This window comes from Saccopteryx bilineata, chromosome 4, assembly GCF_036850765.1.
Source record: "Saccopteryx bilineata isolate mSacBil1 chromosome 4, mSacBil1_pri_phased_curated, whole genome shotgun sequence".
Taxonomy (NCBI): domain Eukaryota; kingdom Metazoa; phylum Chordata; class Mammalia; order Chiroptera; family Emballonuridae; genus Saccopteryx; species Saccopteryx bilineata.
In genome coordinates this window covers 223312418-223336620 of record NC_089493.1, presented here as the reverse complement: position 1 = coordinate 223336620, position 24203 = coordinate 223312418, and the positions used below count along the sequence as shown (strand labels likewise).

The window sequence follows — 24203 nt, the reverse complement described above, 5'->3', positions numbered from 1 at the left end:
ACTGGTGGTTGGTAATCTCTGTCAAGAAAAGATGCCAGCATGTGGGAAATAAAGAACTACCTCAATGTTTTGGCTGAGTTTTTTGACGATACTGGTGATGGTCTGAATATGGTTTTCCAGTAGCTTCCTGGCAAGTGACTCCTCTTTTTGAAAACCGTGGGTCCCCTGAAGACAAGCAGAGAGGTCCTCCTTGATGCGGAAGGCTTGCTCAAGGAGAAAGGCTATGGTGCGCTCCTGGTTGCTCAGTCTGTCTTCCAGCTGACTTCTCTGGTTGCGTGGAATGGCAGGGAGGAAAGAGCGACCCCTGTTCAGGAAAAAGAAACAATACCAGGGCTGTTACAAGAATGAACTTGGAGGAGCCAGAACCAGAACCTGCATCCTTACTTCTATTCCTGTATCTTCTCACCTGTGAGAAGTCTAGTAGGAAGTTAGCACCTACATAGTTATCAATAGTTAGACTCTTGGTTTATACTTCATCTGAGAAGCAGTTCTGACTTACACTTGGATCTTACAAGCATGCATTTTCTCATGTTACCCATGCAGGAATTGTTCTGTATTTTACCTACTATTCTAACAAGCCAAGTTGGATGCACATAAATTTAGTACCTGTTAATTCTATATTGAGAACAGGGCTACTTTCTTATAGCTAGAAACGATGCTAGCTGAAAGGCAAAGATGAACAAAAGAGTCAGAAGTTTGCCTGACCTGTGGTGGCGCAGTGGATAAAGCATCGACCTGGAAATGCTGAGGTCGCTGGTTCGAAACCCTGGGCTTGCCTGGTCAAGACACATATGGGAGTTGATGCTTCCAGCTCCTCCCCACCTTCTCTCTCTGTCTCTCTCTCTCCTTTTCTCTCTCCTCTCTAAAATGAATTAAAAAATTAAAAAAAAAAAGAAACCTTAAAAAAAAAAGAGTCAGAAGTTCAATGAAGAGCAAATTGAATAAATGAGAAAAAGGAAAAGACAAAAGCCAGGGCTATTTAGTAATAGGGCAAAGACGTAAAATTTTGATAGCCTCTATTTGTATTAGCATATTGCTCTTTCCCCTCACAGATAAACTTCTTGAAGGACAGCTACTCTTGTTGTGTCTTTTTCTTTAATTTACTTTGCTTAGTTTTGTGACAGGCCTCTGAAGTCGCACCAGGGATTTTGCTCTAGTGTGTCACTAAGGTCACACTAGAGGTCACTGAGGCCAGTCAACATCCCCTCCTCAGACAAGCCTCCCCTCAGTCACTTTCTACATGATACCCCATGTCTCCTCTTCCGAGCACTTGGCATTGCCAAGAATTATCTTGTTCACATGTGTTTATATTCTTCTGTCTGTTACTAGAATGAAAGCTCTTTGAGTGGGTGCTCTAACGTGTTCTCCACAGTGTCCCTGACACTGAGAGGAGTGCATAACACATAATAGGTAGTAAATAAATATTTGTTGACTCACTGACTTCTCTACTGGACTGTTCCCTATAAGGCTCAGTTGGAAAATTTAAAAAAAAAAAAAGAAAAAAGAAACGGTTTATAAAACTACAGGTCGTGGGAGCTTCAAGGTTTACAGTTCCTTCTCTTCAGCAGCATTAACAGCACCCGCCTGGTGAGGCTCCTCTTCCTGTCACCTGCTCGTCTGAGTGATGGGAAGGCTTTGCTAAGGGGTTTCATCAATCAGATTCCATCTGCCTCTCATTTGACTCAGAATGTTCTTCTGGAAAATTACCAAATGGAGCCTCATCTTGATAAAATCCATTCCTCTCACACTCCAGCATGCCGATAGTGCTACCCTGGACCTGTGAGTCACAGGCAGCAGGGGGGCAGGATGTCGGCCTGGCCGAGGGTGACACGTAGCCTAGTGGTGGACTGCAGATTTGCTTATCATTTTTTTTGAGCTAGTGCATCTTTCTGGCTTCCAGACCATCTGCAGCCTGGATTGGCAAAGGAAAGGGCATCTCATCTCCAGTCTCCATTTCTATACAAAGATTTGTAAATTATGCTACATTCCTCTCAAAATTTAGATTTTCTCTTAGGGGTCCCAGTGTGGCAAACTCTGTAGGTTACCTTCCCAATAGCCATCCTTCTCCTCTTCCTGAGTTGCTTCATCCTCCTGTTCCTGCGTCCTTTGGAGGGGGCAAACTAATCATGAGGTTCCCATTATTCTGGTCTAAGATGCAGTTGGTTCAGGTAGGAGTATGTGGAGAAATTCTGGCCAGTGAGACTCAAGGGGATGCCTACTGTGGGGCTTTGGGTAAGGTTCTCTCTCTTCAAGAAGAGACACATAGGCCCTGGCCGGTTGGCTCAGCGGTAGAGCGTCGGCCTAGCGTGCGGAGGACCCGGAATCGATTCCCGGCCAGGGCACACAGGAGAAGCGCCCATTTGCTTCTCCACCCCTCCGCTGCGCCTTCCTCTCTGTCTCTCTCTTCCCCTCCCGCAGCCGAGGCTCCATTGGAGCAAAGATGGCCCGGGCGCTGGGGATGGCTCTGTGGCCTCTGCCTCAGGCGCTAGAGTGGCTCTGGTCGCAACATGGCGACGCCCCGGAGGGGCAGAGCATCGCCCCCTGGTGGGCAGAGCCTCGCCCCTGGTGGGCGTGCTGGGTGGATCCCGGTCGGGCGCATGCGGGAGTCTGTCTGACTGTCTCTCCCTGTTTCCAGCTTCAGAAAAATGCAAAAAAAAAAAAAAAAAAAAAAAAAAAGAAGAGACACATAGAAACTTCCCTTGTCTTTTCTGGATGTTGTCATGTCTCTGCTTGATGTCTGGAACCCCTTGAAGCCATTGATCATGAGGGAAAAGAGAATGGCAGGGAGGAAGAATAGAAAACACTTGGGTTCTTGATATCGTTAAGCCTCTAAGTTAGCCAAATTCTAGATATTTTTATGTGAACTAATCCATGTCCTTACATTTAAGCCATTTTGCTTGGAATTTTTTATGTGAAGCTGAAAGTATTATATCTGTATCTAATAACTTTATAATAAAAATGTCAGTTGCAATAGAGATACATCAATTAGTCAGAATTTACTAAATGTCTACTCTAGCCCATATACAATATACAGAAGTTTCATCCATCAAGGGACTTGATGGTCTAATTCAGTGTTCTTCATAAAGAAACGAATAGGATCATGGGCATTGAAAAGGGAGAGGAAGCTGTTAAAATACAGATTCCTTGGCTCCACCATTTAACTACTAAATCTTAATCTTTGAGGTGTGAAAGGAAGAGCAAGAATATATATTTTAAATAGGCACTGATGTGATTCTAATATAGTTTAAAGAATGAACAGCTCTAATTCAAGACAGGTCGGGTGAATCAGTGCATAATACAAGGCAGGATATATAATAAAGTGCTGAAGTGTGAAACATGGAATATGAGCTCTCAAGTTATGTAGATATTCAGAAGCAGCTTGGCAAGTTGGAAGGCAAGATAGACTGAGGGTAGAACACAGGTTCTACCACTTACCAATCAAGTGTTGCAGTTAGTTCATCTTTAAACAGGGCTAACCAGGCCTCCTTCGCTGTCATAAATTCTGAGATGACATGTGAGAAGAATGAACCACACAGCTGCTCTGCAGTCCAGGGTTACTTGGGACACCCATTCAATCATTTATCAGGTGTGCTGCTGCCTGGTGTCAAGCTTATAGAAAAGAGACAGGAAAGCAGACCTAAGCCAACAGAAGGGCCAGTGAAACGTGACTGCCGCTCTGCTCAGATGCCAGTCTGTGGTCCTGCCTGTCATGGCTGGCCTCAATGTTGTTGCTATGTGGCACACTGAGGATGCCGCTCCTTTAAGGAGAGCAGCAGCTAGTGCTATGGAAATGTACTTGCCTGCAATGATGGGAACATTAAGTTACATAGAAATACTGGACTGTAGTTATTTCTTTTCCTTAATGTTTATTTTTGAAGTTATCTTATATTTAAGTGGAGGTATTCCTTTTTAAAATTTTTTTTATTGATTTTAATTTATTGTGTTTACATAGATTCAAGTGTTCAACCGAATACATCCCCCCATCTCCCATGTTCCCCTCAACATCACCCTTGCACCCTCCCCCCAACACCTTCCCCCCTTCCCTCCAAGATTTGCTGTCCTGTTCTCTATAACACTGTGTTATGTATATATAATTTCACTAATCTTTTTCCCTTCTCTGATCCCATCTTCTCTTCCACTTTCTCTCTGACCACTTTCTCTCTGGTCCCTTTGATCCCGCCTCTGCCTCTGTTCCATTGCTCAGTTCACATGGTTCATTAGATTCCTCAAATGAGTGAGGTCATATGATATTTTTCTTTCTCTGCCTGGCTTATTTCACTTAGCATGATAGTTTCCAGGTCTATCCATGTTGTTGTAAAAGGTAAGATTTTCTTCTTCTTTACAGCCACGTAATATTCCATTGTGTATATGTACCATTGCTTTTTAATCCACTCATCCACTAATGGACACTTGGGCTATTTCCAGATCTTGGCTATTGTAAACAATGCTGCAGTAAACATAGGGGTGCATTTCTTCTTTTGAATCAGTGATTTGGTATTCATAGAATATATTTCTAAAAGTGGGATAGCTGGGTCAAAGGGCAGTTCCATTTTTAATTTTTTGAGGAAACCCCATACTGTTTTCCACAGTGGTTGCACCAGTCTGACAGGTAGGAGCGCCATTCTGACAGGTGTGAGGTGGTATCTCATTGTGGTTTTAATTTGCATTTCTCTGATGATTAGTGATATTGAACATTTTTTCATATGTCTATTGGCAATTTGTATGTCCCCTTGGAGAAGTGTCTATTCATTTCTTTGGCCCCTGTTTTTTTTTGTTTTTTTTTTGTATTTTTCTGAAGTTGGAAATGGGGAGGCAGTCAGACTCCCGCATGTGCCCGACCGGGATCTACCCGGCACGCTCACCAGGAGGCGATGCTCTGCCCATCTGGGGTGTTGCTCTGTTGCAACCAGAGCCATTCTAGTGCCTGAGGCAGAGGCCATGGAGCCATTCTCAGCGCCCCGGCAAACTTTGCTCCAATGGAGCCTCGGCTGTGGGAGGGGAAGAGAGAGACAGAGAGGAAGGAGAGAGGGAGGGGTGGAGAAGCAGATGGGCGCTTCTCCTGTGTGCCCTGGCCGGGAATCAAACCTGGGACTCCTGCACGCCAGGCCGATGCTCTACCACTGAGCCAACTGGCCAGGGCCACTTTTGCCCATTTTTTGATTGGATTGTTTACCTTCCTGGTGTTGAGTTTTACAAGTTCTTTATAAATTTTGGTTATTAACCCCTTATCAGATGTATTGGCAAATATATTCTCCCATTGTGTGGGTTGTCTTTTTATTTTGTTAATGGTGTCTTTTGCTGTGCAAAAGCTTTTTAGTTTTATATAGTCCCATTTGTTCATCCTGTTCTTTATTTCACTTGCCCGTGGAGGTAAATCAGCAAAAATATTGCTACAAGAGATATCAGAAAGTCTAATGACTATGTTTTCTTCCAAGATGTTTATGGTGTCATGACTTATATTTAAATCTTTTCTCCATGTGAGTTGATTTTTGTGAATGGTGTAAGTTGGTGATCCAGTTTCATTTTTTTGCAAGTACCTGTCCAATTTTACCAACACCATTTGTTAAAGATACTGTCTTTACTTTATTGTATGCTCTTACCTCCTTTGTCAAATATCAATTGTCCATATAGGTGTGGGTTTATTTCTGGGTTCTCTGTTCTGTTCCGTTGATCTGTATGCCTGTTCTTATGCTATTACCAAGCTGTTTTGAGTATGATGACCTTGTAGTATAACTTGATATCAGGAAGTATGATACCTTCCACTTTATTCTTCTTTTTCAGGATTGCTGAGGCTATTCGTGTTCTTTTTTGGTTCCATATAAATTTTTGAAATATTTGTTCTATGTCTTTGAAGTATGTCATTGGTATTTTAATAGGAATTGCATTGAATTTATAGATTGCTTTGGGGAGGATAGACATTTTAATGATGTTTATTCTTTCTATCCATGAAAATGGTATATGCTTTCACTTGTTTGTATCTTTCTTGATTTTCTTTATCAATGTTTTATAATTTTCCGAGTACAAGTCTTTAACCTCTTTGGTTAATTTACTCCTAGGTACTTTATTTTTTTGTTGCAATAGTGAAGGGGATTGTTTTCTTAATTTCTCTTTCAGACAGTTCATTGTTGGTGTATAAAAATGCCACTGATTTCTGAATATTGATTTTATATTCTGCCACCTTGCTGAATTCATTTATCAAATCCAGTAGTTTTTTTAACTGAGACTTCAGGGTTTTCTATACAGTATCATATCTTCAGCAAATAATGATAGTTTTACTTCTTCTTTTCCAATTTGGATGCCTTTTATCTCTTCTACTTGTCTGATTACTATAGCTAGGACTTCCAGAACTATGTAGAATAAGAGTGGTGAAAGGGGGCACCCCTCCCTTGTTCCTGATCTTAAGGGGATTTCTTTTCATATTTATACATTGATTATGATGTTAGCTTTGGATTTGTCATAGATGGCCTGTATCATGTTGAGGTATATGATCCCTGTATCTCCACTTTGCTGAGAGTTTTGATCATAAATGGGTGCTGGATTTTATCAAATGCTTTTTCTGCATCTATCGATATTATTATGTGATTTTCATCCTTTCTTTTATGTGTTGAATCACATTGATTGATTTGAGAATATTGTACCAGCCTTGTCTCCCCAGAATAAATCCCACCTAATCATGATGTATGATTTTTTTTCATGTATTGCTGGATTTGGTTTGCTAATATTTTGTTGAGAATTTTATCTAAGTTCATCAGGGATATTGGTCTACAGTTTTCTTTCTTTGTGTTGTCTTTGCCTGGTTTTAGAATCAGAATTATGCTTGTCTCATAAAAGAAGTTTGGAATTCTTTCCTCCTCTTAAATTTTTTGAAATAGCTTGAGAAGGATAGGAATTATTTCTTCTTTGAATATTTGGTAGTATTCCCTTGTGAAGCCATCTGGTCCAGGACTTTTGTTTGTTGGGAGTTTTTTGATAACTGTTTCAATCTCATTTGATGAAATCAATCTGTTTAGGTTTTCTGAATCTTTTATATTGATTTTTTTTTTTTTTTGTATTTTTCTGAAGCTGGAAATGGGGAGAGACAGTCAGACAGACTCCTGCATGTGCCCGACTGGGATCCACCTGGCACGCCCACCAGGGGGCAACGCTCTGCCCACCAGGGGGCGATGCTCTGCCCCTCCAGGGCATCGTTCTGTTGTGACCAGAGCCACTCTAGCGCCTGGAGCAGAGGCCAAGGCGCCATCCCCAGCTCCCGGGCCATCTTTGCTCCAATGGAGCCTCGGCTGCAGGAGGGGAAGAGAGAGACAGAGAGGAAGGAGAGGTGGAGGGGTGGAGAAGCAGATGGGTGCTTCTCCTGTGCCCTGGCCGGGAATCCAACCCGGGACTTCTGCACGCCAGGCCGACGCTCTACCACTGAGCCAACCGGCCAGGGCCTATATTGATTTTTGAAAGATTATATGTTTCAAGGAATTTGTCCCATTTCACATAGGTTGTCTAATTTTATGGCATACAGTTCTTCATAGTATTTTCTTGCAATCCTTTGTATTTCTGCTGTGTCAGTTGTTACTTCTCCTCTCTCATTTCTAATTTTATTTATTTGAGTCCTCTCTCTTTTTTCCTTGGTGAGTCTGGTTAAAGGTTCATCTATCTTGTTTACCTTTTCAAAGAACCAGCTTTTGGTTTCATTGATCTTCTGTGTTGTTTTTTTAGCCTCTATGTCATTTATTTCCGCTCTGATCTTTATTATTTCCTTCCTTCTACTTCCTCTGGGTTTTACTTGCTGGGTTTTTTTTTTTTTTTAGTTCTTTTAGATGCAGGGTTAGTTTATTTGAGCTTTTTCTTGCTTCTTAAGGTATGCCTGTAATGCTACGAATTTCCCTCTCACAACTGCTTTTGCTGTGTCTCATAAATTTTGAGTTGTTTGAATGTTTCTCAGTTTTTCTATTGTAATTGATTTCTAGTTTCATGCCATTGTGATCAAAGAAGATGCTTGATATAATTTCAATCTTCTTAAATTTATTGAGACTCCTTTTGTGTCCTAACATGTGGTCTATCCTAGTGAATGAATGTACCATGAGCACTTGAAAAGAATGTATATTCTGCTGCTTTGGGGTGAAATGTTCTGAAGTTATCTATTAAATTCAGTTGATCTAGTGTGTCCTTTAAGTCTGCTGTTTCTTTTTAAATTTTTTTCCTTGAGGATCTATCCAGTGATGTAAGTGGGGTATTAGAATCCCCTATTATTATAGTATTGCTGTTGATCTCACCCTTTATGTCCATCAAAGTCTGATTTATATATTTAGGTGCTCCTATATTAGGTGCATAGATATTTATAATGGTTATATCTCCCTGTTGGATTGTTCCCTTTATCATTATTTAGTGACCCTCTTTATCCCTTACTATAGCCTTTGTTTTAAAGTCTATTTCAGGGATCTCCAAACTTTTTACACAGGGGGCCAGTTCACTGTCCCTCAGACCATTGGAGGGCTGCCAGATACAGTGGTCCTCTCACTGACCACCAATGAAAGAGGTGCCCCTTCCAGAAGTGCAGTGGGGGCTGGATAAATGGTCTCAGGGGGCCGCATTGCGGCCCGCGGGCTGTAGTTTGGGGATGCCTGGTCTATTTTGTCAGATATAAGCATTGCTACCCCAGCTTTATTTTCACTTCCATTTGCATGAAATATTTTTTTCATCCCTTTACTCTGTCTATGTGTATCTTTTATTCTGAGGTGGGTCTCTTGTAGACAGCATATGTATGGGTCCTGTTTTCTTATCTACGCAGCTACCCTATGTATTTTCATTGGAGCATTTAACCCATTTACATTTAATGTTATTATTGATATGTAGTTGTTTATTGCCATTTTACTCTTTAAATCTACATTTTTCTTTTTCTACATTTTCCCCTTTGATCTGTTTACAACAGGCCCTTAACATTTCTTGCAGCATTGATTTGGTTGTAATAAATTCCTTGAGTTTTTTTTGTTTTTGTTTTGTCTGGGAAGCTTTTTATTTCTTCTTTATTTTTAAATGATAGCCTTGCTGGATAAAGAAGTCTTGGTTGTAGCCTCTTGTTCTGCATTACTTTGAATATTTCTTGCCATTCCCTTCTGGCCTCAAGAATTTCTGTTGAAAAGTTCAATGTCATCCTAATGGGGGCTTCTTTGTAGGTAATTGACTGCTTTTCTCTTGCAGCTTTTGGTATTCTTTCTTTATCCCTTAACTTTGGTATTTTAATTATGATGTGTCTTGGTGTAGGTCTCTTTGAGTTCCTCTTTAATGGGATTCTCGGTGCTTTCTGAACTTGTGTGACTTTTTCCTTCAGCAATTTAGGGAACGTTTTAGCTTTGATTTTTCAATTAGGCTCTCTATCCCTTGTTCATTCTCTTCTCCTTCAGGAACCCGTATGATGCAGATGTTTCTCTTCATGTTGTCACAGAGCTCTCTTAGAGTTTCCTCAGACTTTTTTGAGCCTCTTTTCTTTTTGCCACTCTGCTTCCATGCTTTTGTTTATTTTTTTCTCTAAATATCTGATTTGATCCTCTGCTTCATCCAGCCTGCTTTTAATTCCTTCTAGTGTAGTCTTCATTTTATTTTTGTCATTTCTGTCTGATTCTTTTTTATGATTTTAGCATCCTTTTTGATGCTTCCTCTCTCTTTATTTAGGTGCTCATTATGTCCATCCATTATTGCTCTAAGATCCTTGAGCATCCTAACAATCATTATTTCAAACTCTGCATCAGATATCTTGGTTATTTCCATCTCATTCAGTTCTTTTTTTTGGGGGGGGTCTCTTTTTGATTAATTTGAATTGCAATTCTCTGTCTCCCCATTTTGTCTGAGTATAGACTGCTTCTTTGGATGTGCTGTTTGTGTAGCTGAGTATAGTGTTGGTGTTGTCTGCCTCCTGCTTTCAGTTTTGTTGTTTCTAGATCTTCTTTGGTTGGCCTCAGCTGTTGTTTGTAATTTGATGTGGGCTACTTGTCTGCTGCAACTGCTCTTTTAGCTATTTGTGTCTGCATTTTCTATGCCTTAGCTGGGTCAGGTGTGAAGAGCCCTTCCTTATGATACCACTCTAACTAGGGTTGTGAGGTCCTGAGCTGATGTTCTTCATTATCTGGCTGATGGATGTGCCAGCCCTGGACCTCCCTGGCTGGAACCTGGTGCAGACCAGTGGGGCTCACTGCTTATGACTGGCCCTTAGCAATGTTCTTGGATCTACAGGCAATCCAGAATTTGTGGGTGCCTCTGCTCGGCCCAGATGCGATTGCAATGATCAGCTGCACTCCTAGGCTGGCTTTAATCTGCTGTTGGCCAGTGTGTGTGGCCTCTGTATTCCTAAGGTGTGTTCTATCCACTAGCCCGTCACCACCACCTCCTTGGGTGCTCAGGCACTGTCCCTGCTGAGCACGCGGGCTGTCCCATGGGCTGTCCCACAGGCCTCTATGCAGGCGGTTTCACTGGGCTCCACCCCTCACCATTGCAGCACTGGATGCTCTGCCAGTTTCTGCCCCCCCCCCCCCGCCGCCATGTGGGCCGCCTCACCTAGCTCCGCCCCCCCCCACAGCTGGGCCTGCCCAACCTTCGGAGGGTACTCAGTAGTATTAGGGGGAGGTGTAGCCCAGACTTCAGCACTCAAAACTTGTGTCCCTGATGCGGCCCCTGCTTCTAAGCAACTCATTGTACTGACTGGAGCAGGAGAGCCTCTGGTGGGTGAGGTAATTGCTCCCCTTTGCTGGTGTTGGTTCTCCCAGGAAAAATGGCCACTTTAGGTTTGGGGAGTGACCCAGTACAGGGTTCAGGGTGGCTGTCCCCCACAGTCCCTCCCTGTTCCCTCTAGACTACACTCTCCTCTCACAACTCCAGTCCTCTCAGTGCTCCCCACTCCCAGAACCCTGGGTAAATGGCTGTGAATGAGGTTTTCTGCGTGGTCCCTTTAAAGACTGAGCCTGGGGTTGAGAGTTCTGTCTCTCTCTCTCTCTCACAGAGTAACCCGGCTCTTCTTTCACCTAAATCCTCCTCTAGTCTCTGGGGCTCTGGTCCTGGGGCTGAGGACCCACAACTCCCTGGGCAACCCTCCCCACCGTGAGAGACTCTCCAGGCCACCGCCTGCTCCTGGTACTGGGGCAGCCCTTTCCGCATCTCCACCCTTCCTACCAGTCTCAGTGTGCTTTCTTTGGTGATGCTTGGTTATAGATTTCTCTTAGTTTAGTCCAAAGTTGGTTTTTCAAGATGATTGTTCCCAGGTTGTAACACACTTTGGTTCTAGGAGGTAGGAGTTGTAACGTCCGTCTACTCCATTGCCATTTCTTTTCCCCCCAGGGGAGGGAGGGTATTCCTTTTTGAAATTTCTTTTCATACCTAAGATTTACTATTAATTGGAGTGTTATTACTACTTATGTAATGAAGCACCACATGATGCTCTGTTTAGTTCTATTTACATGATTCCTACAAGATGAACACAGAGCTTCCATTTTTCCTATTTTCATTTACCATAAGAAAAGAGAATGATGTTTTCCAGTTGACCTTTCTCAATCAATGGGAAACATGTAGATGAACAGTCTCAGTTTTCTCAGAGAGATTCCCAGTGATCCCATTGTCCAAATGATCAAAGTATCCAGAAGGTTAAAAATTGAGTAAGGCCTTTTGCTGTAGCAAAATGTGGCCACTGCGATTCTTTCAGCAAAAGAACACATGCACTGTTTCACTGGTACCTGTATTTTATCAGTGGGACTTACATGTAAGTTTAACTGTGAAATAAAATTTAACTGAATATTCCAGACTGGTCCAGATGGAGTCACTAACCAGAGGAGGAAGAATTCCTAGGGGCCTTTCAGAGAGAGGTTTGGGGGTTTACATAAACCATTGATGATGTAGCCAACAACTGAATTGGAACAGATTTTTTGCAGACTGCGAGTTCTCTGCGATCCGGCGTGACTTACATGAGCTGTGCTGTTGCTGGCAGATGCCTCGGCGCAATATAGCATCTTACTTCTCTGCCTGTTCTGTTCTTGCAAATAGAGAACTAAGTTTACTTAGAAGATTCTGAGAACCATTTTGGCAACTTGTAATACTCAAGACACAAAAGTTTGAAAATTTAACCCCTTTCTAGAACATGAAAGGGCATAACTAAAGAAAATTTTCATTTTTTTGAGATCTAATATATGACTAGTTACATTCTCTGTGCATAGGGTTCTGAAAAAAAATACATATATATGGTGAAATTTTATGGAACTTTCTGATGCCTCACACAAATAATATGAGTGTCTGTATGTAGCAATGAAATTGAAAATATATTTTCTTTTTATTTTTTTATTTTTTTTATTTTTCTGAAGCTGGAAACGGGGAGAGACAGTCAGACAGACTCCTGCATGCGCTCTACCGGGATCCACCCGGTACGCCCACCAGGGGCGACGCTCTGCCCACCAGGGGGCGATGCTCTGCCCCTCCGGGGCATCACTCTGCCGCGACCAGAGTCACTCTAGCACCTGGGGCAGAGGCCAAGGAGCCATCCCCAGCGCCCGGGCCATCTTTGTTCCAATGGAGCCTTGGCTGCGGGAGGGGAAGAGAGAGACAGAGAGGAAGGAGGGGGTGGGGGTGGAGAAGCAAATGGACGCTTCTCCTATGTGCCCTGGCCGGGAATCGAACCTGGGTCCCCCGCACGCCAGGCCGACGCTCTACCGCTGAGCCAACCGGCCAGGGCCGAAAATATATTTTCTAAAGTTTCTTCATTGCTTGTTTGTTGCCACGTGGCAGATGGATTTTGGTGTCCTCGAGAGCCTCCATTGCTGAGTTTTACAAAGGACTGAATGTTCTAGGGAGATGAAGGAGGCAATTTGACTTCATGGGTGAAGTCCTGGAGGAAGCTGACCAAGGCTGGTGGGGTCAGGCCAGCAATGGCATTTGCATCGAGAGCCTGGGAAGGAGAGGACTCCAAATAGTGACCAGGCCAAGAGGAGTCTAAAAAAAGAAACTGGTTGTGGATCTTTTACAGAGAAAAGTTGTATGAGGCAAACTCTTCATGTTCAGTAAATTTTAAAAATAAAATTACAGCATTAATGATGCACCTGTTGTGATTAGGTGTCTAATGGAGGCAAGCAGATTGGCAGGTGTTCCAGAGTCCCTGTGTGAATGAGGGCACAGTAGACATTGGGTTACACTTACGATAGAACGTAGGAGAACTGCAGCAGCAAATAGTTTGGATGACTTCTGTAGTTACTATCGCATTTTGTAGCAGTCTTCAGTTAAGTTTCCATGTTTCCTTGCTATTTTGGAGGGTGTGTTATGTGAGTCTGCAGGGGAAAGAACACTGCACTTGGAGTCAGAAGACCTGGGTTCAAGTTCTGCCTCTGTCACTCACGACCTTTAACCTCTATTAGGTTCCCCAGAAGAGAGCTTCTTATCTGTGCTATGGAGATAATGAGTCCTGCTCTTACCCAATTTGCCTAGGTCCTAGGAAATCAATTTAAATAGCACACCCGAAGTGCTTTGTAATTTCTACAAGTTTTATAGACATGCATTCTTATTAGTTATTTACTAATTACAATTATTTACTATTTACAGTTATTTACTATTTATTAGATGGTGTTATGAACTGAATTTTGTGGCACCCAACAAGATATGCTGCAGTCCTAACCCCTAGTGCCTCAGAATGTGAGCTAATTTGGAATAGGGTTGCTGCAGATATTATTAGTTAAAATGAGGTCTCACTGGAGTAGCCAATATGACCAACATTCTTATCAGAATGGTTATGTGAAGACAGGGACACAGGAAGAACACCATGTAGAGTCAAAGACAGAGATTGGAGTGATACACCTATAAGCCAAGGAATGCCAGGGCTTGCCGGCTGTCACCAGGAGCAAGGACAGAGCCATGAAACAGACTCTCCCTCAGATTCCTCAGAAGAAACCAACCATGTCAGCCCCTTGATTTTGGACTCCTAACCTTCAGGACTGTGAGACAATAGATTTCTATAGTTTTAAGCCGGCCAATTGGTGGCACTATGTTTTGGCAGCCCTAGGGCACTAATACAGATGGTAAATGATTTGAGAGGTGTTCCGGGAAATACAAGGAATTTATTATTACAATCTCTTTTTTCTATATAGTGTTTATAGTCAACATATCTCTTTAATAAACATTATTTCATTTTATCCCCACAACCACTCTGAAGCATAAGTGAAATTCTTTCAATTTAGGTGAAAACCAAAGCTTAGAAATTATCCACAACTCAACTAAGAAACATTTAAACCTGCCTCCGACTCTCCTACATCACAGCAACTTTATTTAGACCAGCAGTTCTCAACCTGTGGGTCGCGACCCTGGCGGGGGTTGAACGACCAAAACACAGGGGTCGCCTAAAGCCATCGGACCCGCCGGGGTTGCGACCCACAGGTTGAGAACCGCTGGTTTAGACCAACTAGTAGCTCTTCCTGTTATATATGCATTTTCTCAGATATAAGATGTATTTATTCCTCTTATTTTTAATATATAACTTGCTCCCAACATTATATAATTTTCACTGCAGTTACTTTCCTCTGCCTGGCTCACATCTCTCCCTGCACTCCCGAGGGTCTGCTTGGAGTCCAGCAGTCGGAGGGGCTCCCTCTCTGCTCTAGAGCAGTGGTTCCAACCCCTGGGCCGCAGACTGGTACCGGTCTGTGGGCCATTTGGTACCGGTCTGCAGAGAAAGAATAAAACTTACATTATTTCCATTTTATTTATATTTAAGTTGAACGATGTTTTATTTTTATTTATTTATTTATTTATTTATATTTTTTTTGTATTTTTCTGAAGCTGGAAACGGGGAGAGACAGTCAGACAGACTCCTGCATGCGCCCGACCGGGATCCACCCAGCACGCCCACCAGGGGCGACGCTCTGCCCACCAGGGGGTGATGCTCTGCCCCTCCGGGGTGTCACTCTGCCGCGACCAGAACCATTCTAGCGCCTGGGGCAGAGGCCAAGGAGCCATCCCCAGCGCCCGGGCCATCTTTGCTCCAGTGGAGCCTTGGCTGCAGGAGGGGAAGAGAGAGACAGAGAGGAAGGAGGGGGGGGGTGGAGAAGCAAATGGGCGCTTCTCCTATGTGCCCTGGCCGGGAATCGAACCCGGGTCCCCCACACGCCAGGCCGACGCTCTACCGCTGAGCCAACTGGCCAGGGCTGATGTTTTATTTTTAAAAAATAACCAGATTCCCTCTGTTACATCCGTCTAAAACTCATTCTTGACGCTTGTCTCGGTCACGTGATACATTTATCTGTCCTACCCCAAAGGCCGGTCTGTGAAAATATTTTCTGACATTAAACCGGTCTGTGGCCCAAAAAAGGTTGGGGACCACTGCTCTAGAGAACCGAGACTGTCCTCAGTCTGACCGTCTGACCACAGCGGAGTTCAGTGGCAAGAGTCCAGAGAGCCCCTGGGGACTGAACTCCTGGGCAGCCTCTGCCTGACTAATCTGGGCGAAGGTGCTGTGAGAAGGGCCAATTCTTGCAGCTGTGCCCACCCACAGGCAGTCTTCCCTGTCACAGGAGGGACAGTGGGGCAGCGAGAAGGTGCTAGAGGACAAGATCAAAGGACTGCACCATGCTGACGGCGGTGACTCCGAGGTGCAGCCACAATGTGCTGAGTCCAGGCTGCCCCGACCCCACAGAGGGACACCCAGAGAGGAAGGTCAGAAATCCGTGGTTACATCACGTCTTCCATGTTGCAAGGGAGGGAGTGGAGGTGATGATGTCCCAGGATGTGTGTGCATAGCTGGTAGGGAGTGTGGATAGAGGAGTGATTAAGAAAACAGGCTTTGAGGAAACAGACATAAATTTCCAGGCCATCATCTTGGTTCTACTATAGCATTGTGTGACCTTGGGCAAATATTGACTCCTCTGAAGCCCCGGTCTTGTTTTCATCTTTAAAACAATGCTATTATCTATCTCTTAGGCTTACTGTGAGGATTAAGTAAGATGATTAACACTGAGTAAGAGCTGGAAGCTATAACAATAAATATGGTCAGTGGAGCCAGGGAACTGCTCAGGGTGGGAGAGGGGCCATCAGGTAATAAAAACTAGCAACCAAAGGAGCCCCGAGTATCCCCATCTTCATAAGCTATGTAGACTCTAGACTCTTTCTAGAGCTTTCTCACCCGGGAGCTTGTTGCCCTCAAAGATGGACGTGATCCTGCCACATGCAGCCTGACAGTTCTCCAGCCTACCATGACTTATCCCGCAGAAAGCTCAAACAACAGCGTTGTGTCTGCCTTCCTTGTGTCCTGTAATGTGAAGCATCCCTCTTCTCCATGCAGCGACAAAAGCAGTACCTCACAGAATAATAAAATGCTTCTTGTGGTACTAAGAAAAAAACCTTGAAGGTGAATACTCTCCAGACCCTGAATGCCAGATTCTATCACAAGGAGAAACCATTAATCATTGATTATTTTGCCCATTTGACTTACTGATAGTTTTATGTATCCAAATTTTAAATGCCATTCTCTGGCTGTCAGCCAGCCCCTCCTCTTCTGAGAAGGTACTACCGGGAAAGGACCTGAGACCTCAACTGCGACAGCGCAGCCCTGACAACGCCTCAGGACAAAACCGTTTCATTGCCCTCAACCCGAGAGCATCCTAGTTCAAGTTATACTTCTCTCCTTTTAATTCCAGCCATCTTCACCCCCTTGCTCTTTCTGCCACACCACAGAAATGTTGCTGCCTCAGATGCTTTGTTCTTCCCTGAGACGTCCACATGGACAATCCCCCTCCCCCCATCTGATCTTTACTCAAATGTCAACTTCTCAGTGAGGCCTTCGCGGGCAGACTGACAGCGCGTGTCCCTCCCTCCTGCTAGAATAGAGGCTCCATGCGGTTAGAGGTCTTTGACTCAGTCACTGATGACTCTCCAAGTGCCCGGCATAGTGCATTTACATACTCACTTTGTTAAGTGAATAAATGGTAATAAACAACTTTTAAAGACTAAAGACTCCAAGGGATAGAAGAGACCTTATAAATTATTTAATTCAGTGGTCAGAAATATTATTTTAAGGAGTGTCAGAAAAAAAAACTGAAGGAAAATAAAAAGTGGTTTATGGGCAGAATTTGTTTACCATTCAAGATTAAATTCCATGGGAAAATAAGGTACGTTCTTAAATCTTAGCCACTTACTTTACTACATAAAAGAATATTTATGAGAAATTGTGGACAGAGTTGAGAAATGGAAAGTAGAGGCATTTTTCTAATGCATATCCTGGAAATGAAACCTAGGTGTTCTCTCAAACACAACATCCCCTGGGCCTCCGCGGCTCACCACCTCCACCTTCTACAGAGGGCAGAGGCTGCACAGGGGGAGACCTCTTTATCTCAAGGTCATGGAGCTGATTAGGGGCAGATTCCAGACTAGACTCGGGTTGCTGGCCTCCACACAGTGCTCCTTAAACCAGCAGAAGGAAAAGAAGAAAGAAAAACAGCTTTGGTGCTTTGTGCTCAGTTAAGCCTAAAGGAGCTTTGAATACGCTGTCCTGAAATCAGTGAATGTCTTTTCACTGTGAATGAACATGTGGAAATCAGAATTGTTTACTCCCTTTAATATAGTGTCACCATAATTGTCTTATAAGTGATTGCAAGCATTCTGCTGCCCCCTGCCCCACGGGTTATTAATATGACCTGGCATTTAACAAGTACACGTAATGTATGGGTGTTGCTCCAACTGCCGAGACTGACAAGGGCCCTCTGTCTGCCTATGTTTTTAATGTACACGTCTCTAGAGAAACCTTGTTCATAAGCTAGGCATTTCTTCTTTTGTTGCTGGATTTTAGTGTTATTTTTGTTGTTGTTGTTATTGTTATTTTTACTATTACCTATAAGTATACCAATATAGATTTATAAGGTAGAACCTATAAGAATATGTAATGGTATATATTCAGGCAGTTTAATGAGTCAATAATAATTTTTACTTGTGCAAGTACTTTGTGTATCAGTAAATTTGTTGCCACTCAGAATACTATGACTTGAAGGATGAAGTTATTTTAAATATGGTTATTTTTATGCTTATTTTGTTGTATTTAATAAGTCAATTAAAAATATCTGCACAGATGTTTAAAATGCTCCAATGCCATAGTGCTTTACAGCTAATCAGCTCCCCAGGAAACTACTGCTCTAAGCAGACCCCCAAAGATGCAACTGTCCCACCATTACTTTCCATTAAATCTGTCAACTCCAGTTCCTCAGAATCCATATTCAATGTACGGGTAGACCAGTGGTAGTCAACCTGGTCCCTACCGCTAGGGAGGGCATTCCAGCTTTCATGGTAGGCAGTAGAGGAGCAACCAAAGTACAAATAAAAAGATAGATTTAACTATAGTAAGTTGTTTTATAAAGATTTATTCTGCCAAATTTAGCAAAAATCTGACATAAAGTACTTGGTAGGTAATTATTATTATATGCTTTAACTTGCTGTAACTCTGCTTTATAAATTTTATAAAGTAAAGTTACTTTCCTACTTTATAAATCAACATGACTGTGGAACCAGTGGGCGGTTAGAAAATTTTATACTAACAGAGATACAAAAGTGGGTGGTAGGTATAAAAAGGTTGACTACCCCTGGTGTAGACTATTGTTGGGGGGTCAAGAACATGAGGTCACAGAGACCCTGCCTCTAGCAGGCTTGCAGCCTGTTCTGGGAGATCAGAGGGGAGACCAAAAGAAAACTAATCATCTCAGGTTGTACACAGAAAGTTCTAGATAAATGGCTCAGGCAGCAAGGGAAGAGATATAGGGGAGGTCAAGGTAGAAATAGCCAGATAACCTTCATCATGCTTTTGCTTTGAATTATAGAATATTTCTTCCCCTTTCTCTTAAGTTTAGTTTCTCTGGAATCCAAGAAATGGCAAAAATATTCTTGGATTTCTTTTTGAGTCTGTTGCCGTATTTTAGGAATTTGTTCTCTTTCCTCCTGGGATGTAGGTGACCAGCCTGGGCTAAATATATCCACTTAGGTTCATACTGGAATTTGACAGATCAGAAGAATTATTTCTATTTTCCACTGGTCCTGGAACAGTCAGGTAGAAACTCGTTTCTCTTTCTCATTGGCTGGCCAGGTTAGCTAATTTATCCATCAATGGTAATTATCCATCAACATTCATTTTCCTTAACTCAGAATGTCATATTTAAACAGTGAAAAATATAATTTTTCCCTGTTTGGTTTTATGTTCTCTAAATTACAGACCCCTTGTCACATACAACTTATGGGTAGCATGAAATGAGGGACCAAAATATTGTGGTTGAACTATTTAAAATTTATTTAATTCAATTGGTTTGGAAACAGGAAAATTCTTATTTGTGAGCATACTATAATAAAAATCAGTGAATTTGAAAATTATATCATCTTTATTGTTAAAGGTACTTTTAAAATGAAAATTCAGTAAGTAGATTATTTTCTTTACTTTGATTCATTTCATTTCTTTGATCATTTGTCATCTGTTGTCATGATGTATGTTTTAGAATCAGAATTGTTTTACAGCTGCAGTGGGTTTTAGAGAGCTTCCAGTCTAACTTCTTAATTTGGCAATGTAAGAGCCAAAGCCCAGAGACTCTGGGGGACTGACTAAGGTCACGCAGAAAACTGTGGGAAGCCTGATACTAACCCAATACTAAATCTCCAGTGCCTTGTAAACATTTATTGGTGTATAAGACTAAATCTTCCTTTGACGAATGGAATAGAAAATACCTCAAAATATGCATTGCCTCTGTGATCTCACCTTTCAAACTGGAATTCTGGGATCTTTTGGGCATTGCACATGTATCGATAAAATATTTTCAAGTCCCCAGAATTGTTCCTCTCCTTCAGACCTTCCCTGGATGCGCTCCGGTGTGGCACTTATTAATAGCTCAAAGTTGTATGATGATTAATTTAATATATTTAAAAATTTCCTGATTTTTTATCATGTATTGTTAAAAGATTCATCTGGTTTATTTTTACAGTCATAGTAACTATATCAGACCTTGTTGTGTGCCATTCATCGCCTATGTTGTGTTATTTTCTTCATAAGTATACGAGAACCTGTGGAGATTATTTAAAGAGGAGGGAGTAAAATCAGCTTGCTCTGTCAATCAGAAAGGAGCAGGGTAGAGAGGCTTGGCTTTCTGAGGTCTAATGCAGCCTCTTTCAGAAGCAGAGGACCGGTTGGGATGAACTTAAAGATCTCATTCAGCCCCTTTAATCTCTAACTGAATCGCTAAATACAGTAAATAGTTACAACTAGTAATTTACAGACTTACTTGTCAACATATTCAACTAGTTCTGTAGAATTCTTGGTTGACATTTTGACTGGAGAGAATCTTACCTAAAACAAAGGTTATGGGTTTAAAATGTATCATCAAGTACTTTACAGTGAAACCCTAATTATCTTATTCTTATATAAAATTTTAATTTTAAACAAAATATAAGCTATAGTGCATTGACCATAGCCCAGCTCATCTTTCACAGCCTCTTTGGAATTGCTGGAGACTAAAATCACAATCAAGTTCTGGGAAGATACCAGAGAGCTGCGTTTCACAGATTTGGTAACACAGTCAGGAAAAGCTTTCAGGAAAGGTCAAAGCCATAGATTATTCTTAGAAGATAATTTTTAAATAAAATATCTAATGAGTATTGGCTGGGTTACTAAAGAAGTGCTCGCAGAGTGAATTATTCCTGACATGCTGAATTCTGAGGGAAATAGCTCGTTTTCAAAAACCAAGCCAAAGACTAGCAAACTATCCAGGTAAGCACCTATCCTGGTAATTTTGTTTTCTAATAAATCTGGATATCAGATTACTATAGTAAATGAGAAATAAGTCAGAGCACAATTATGTACATAATTTATTAGTATTAAGCATAGCTGGCCATATGAACGCTTTACTGATTCAATAAAATGGTACCACTAGAAAGTTCTATTTGCATAAAAGTTCACAATTTTGCAGCACTTCCAGGGAGAAAAAAGATCAGAATGTACTCACTGTTTCTGCATATGCTGAAACTATTTTCAACTCTAATGTTCTTTTATTTTTAAGTTTAAAAAACAGGACACAGTTTAATAGCCTTCATTTTAATAGCCTGCCACTGAATTGAATTCAATAGGGAGAGAAGAGTGGATTCCACCTCATTTTAAAATTTAAACGAAATATGTTCCTAGGCTATTTTGTCTTGGTTTATGTTATTGTATACTATAATGTTAAGCAGGATATGTTAAGACCCACACACAGAAATCATTTCTTTTTCAAATGCCTAAGGAATTACCACTTCTTAATTTAAGCTCTAAGAAACTTAATTGGAAACCTCTCTTTCAAAAAACTAAACTAAACAAAGCTAAAAATAAAAATAAAATAAAGTCAATTAGCAAGGAAGCTAATAAAGAACACTTGACAATAGATAGCTTCCTGACCCTGCCCACCTGCAGCTGGGTGGCCAGAACAGGCTCCAGCTGCCGTGACAGTGCTAGACCCTCTCTCCCCATTGCCGGGTGGGGTCTGCAGTGGGTCTGGTGCTCTGAAGCCTGGTCTTCCCCTAAAGAAGGAATATAATGGTCCACTGGATGCCCAGGCCCATGCTGTAAAAGCTATCCTAACTGCCTAGAGACTGCGACTGGTCTGCTCTGGTTCATGTTTTTACTCCAGTTTCTTCTGCTGGAACAGGGCTGGGCCCTGGGGTCCTCACCTACCAGTGCCAGCTCTTTCCTTCTCACCTCTCCACGGAGACCTGGCCTAGGGGAGGAATCTGTGGTATTTCCTCAGCAACAGGCTGGTCCCACGCTTCTGTGTTTGGCACTCACTGGCTCTTTGTAAGTATTTGTGAAATAAAAGAGTAATGATAAATACTTCGTCCAAGACACTAAATTACGGAGTTACTGCCTTATTTTTTCTTTCTCAAGTAAAACAATTGGCTTTATGTTTCATTTTTATTTTATTAATATTATCTTATTTAGAAAGCCATATATAGCATCCTTTTAATACATCTACAACTCACATACTGTTAAAGTAACAAATATTAAGCCTGGAAAAGGAGAAAAGTGAAAAAATATGGAAAATAAAAGATACAGAAAATATATGTTTTACTTCATATTCTATGACCTAGACTGGCAATTTTTAACTGGTATGCCGCAATAATTTTTAAAACATGCAATACTTGACTATTCAGTCAGGGGCACTGACCTCTTTCCCATAAGATTGTCAAATAAAAAAATGACAACAACTAATACAGCAATAGCTATCTGGTGTGAATGAATCAAGATTATACCTATTTTTTTATTAGCTCAGCAAAAATATAGTATATTTTTTGTGTGCCACAGAATTTTAGTAATTAGTTTATGTGTGCCATGAAATGAAAAAGGTTGAAAACTCATTGACCTAGAGCAAAACATTGTGGCATATTTATTTTTTTTAATATGCAATTTTTTAATGTATCTAGACAATAAGTTTTATATCTTTGCTAATTGCATATAGGAGTCATCTCTGTTTTATCTCCATTGTTACAAGCTAGAATGTAATTAGTAAAAATTCTCACTAACAACGTGATGCTTATGGGAAATTTTACATGCATCAGTTCTCACCTGTTTCATAATACTTTAAAATGTTGTGTTCCTTTATGGTTTAATTGCCTATAAAATAATTTCACACATATAAGGTAATTTTATTCTTCCAACAGTCCTGTAAGGTAGGAATCATTTTTATCAAAAGGGTAATATTAATTACCTGAAGTAACTAAAATCCTTCTTTATTACAGAGAGAATTTAAGATGATTATTTTTATAGGTGAGGAGTCTGAGGAGCAGAGAAGTAATGGACCTGTTCAAGATCATATAGATAATAAAAATTGACTGAGTCCTTCCTACCTGCTAAGCTCTTTACCTTAGTGGATCATTCAAACCCTACTTATTTGAATGATAGGCTTAATTAATACATTTTATAAAAAAAGAAAAGAAACAGAAAGGTTAAGTAATTGCTGAAAGACACACAGCTAGTGCATGGTACAGCCAACAGATACAAAATATCAGTGCTTGATACTGTGCTAGCTTTTCATTACAGGAAGCTGCATTTGCTGGTCAGGAGTTATGAGAATTACAAAGTAAAGTCTAAAAACACTTCCCTGAATGTTCTTTTTCATTAATGGGGAAGATATGACAAGTACCAATAAAAGAAACATTCCATTTAGCTATTCTCTTTTTCCAGTTAGAGATAATATCTATATCTTGACTTTATTATAATTTTTTAAAAATCTTAATAAAAAATAAATTTTGTTAATTTTTAGTTGTACATATTAAAAGTCAGCCCAATGAATGTATTCCCAAATTGAGCCCTTTTTGCTTCCCAGTTTGTGCTGTCATTATTAGTCTCTTTGTCAAAGCAGAAAACAAAAGAAAACAGGAAAGTTGGAGAGAGTGAAAAGAAAAACAACTTTTCCAGGATTCCTCAGAACTCTCTGTAATGCTTTAAAGAAGCATTTACATTTAAAGCATGCTGAGCTTTAAAGAAGATGAATAAAGTATTCCATTTTTAATAAGCATATCTAGAAGCACTTACTTTGTTCTTTTGGTCACTGGCCGATCCAGGAAGGGGGCCATCAGGCTCATCTGCTGGTGGTTCCTCTGCAGCCGGGGAGGCACTTTTGTTTATATCTGTATCTAGGCAACCGGAATGTTGAATCAGATCAGGAACTATGGCAAGAGAATGTTTGCAGTGGTAATTTCTTTTTTCTAATGAAGGCAGTTTTGCATATGGCAATAGTTAAAGGGAACCTTCCAATTTGTTTTTCACTCCCCCTTCCCTACTTTCCAGCCTCAATTCCGCCCCAAGAAGCCCCAGTCACATCAATAGTCGGCTAGAATAGCTTATCATCTCAGGTACTTTCGTTATACGTTTAGAAAACCTTGTGGAAATGTACTCATTTAGATCAAACTGTTGTGAAATAATAGGGTATGATTTCTCACCCTATTGTGCCTGAGAGCTCCGATGCTCTTCTTTGGGATTTATTACCTTGCTTATATGTAACATGACATGTAAGTCAGAAAGTGGAGTCTGAGAGATTCAGAGACCTTGAGTAATCCATGAGATAAATACCTGAACTCATGATGCTTGATTTCCTGGCTTTATTTTTTGTTGATTTGACAGTTTTTTAAAGAAATGTTCAAAACTTTTCTTCCTTAGAAAGCCACAGTACTAAGGAATATTGACTGACCCCTCACAGAGTCTTTGTGTT

At 41.3% G+C, this 24203-nt stretch overlaps 1 protein-coding gene across 1 annotated transcript in view; it reads right to left on the bottom strand.

Annotated features, from left to right (window-relative positions):
• FAM81B (family with sequence similarity 81 member B) overlaps positions 1-23580 on the bottom strand; it is a 68799-nt gene extending 45219 nt beyond the window's left edge. The window contains exons 1-3 of the mRNA XM_066277795.1: positions 23528-23580; positions 20250-20314; positions 61-304 (exon numbers count right to left, since the gene is read on the bottom strand). Of these exons, the coding sequence (XP_066133892.1) occupies positions 61-304; positions 20250-20293 (288 nt within the window). The 5' untranslated portion in view covers positions 20294-20314; positions 23528-23580. The remainder of the gene's footprint in view (positions 1-60; positions 305-20249; positions 20315-23527) is intronic.
• Positions 23581-24203: the final 623 nt, after the last annotated feature.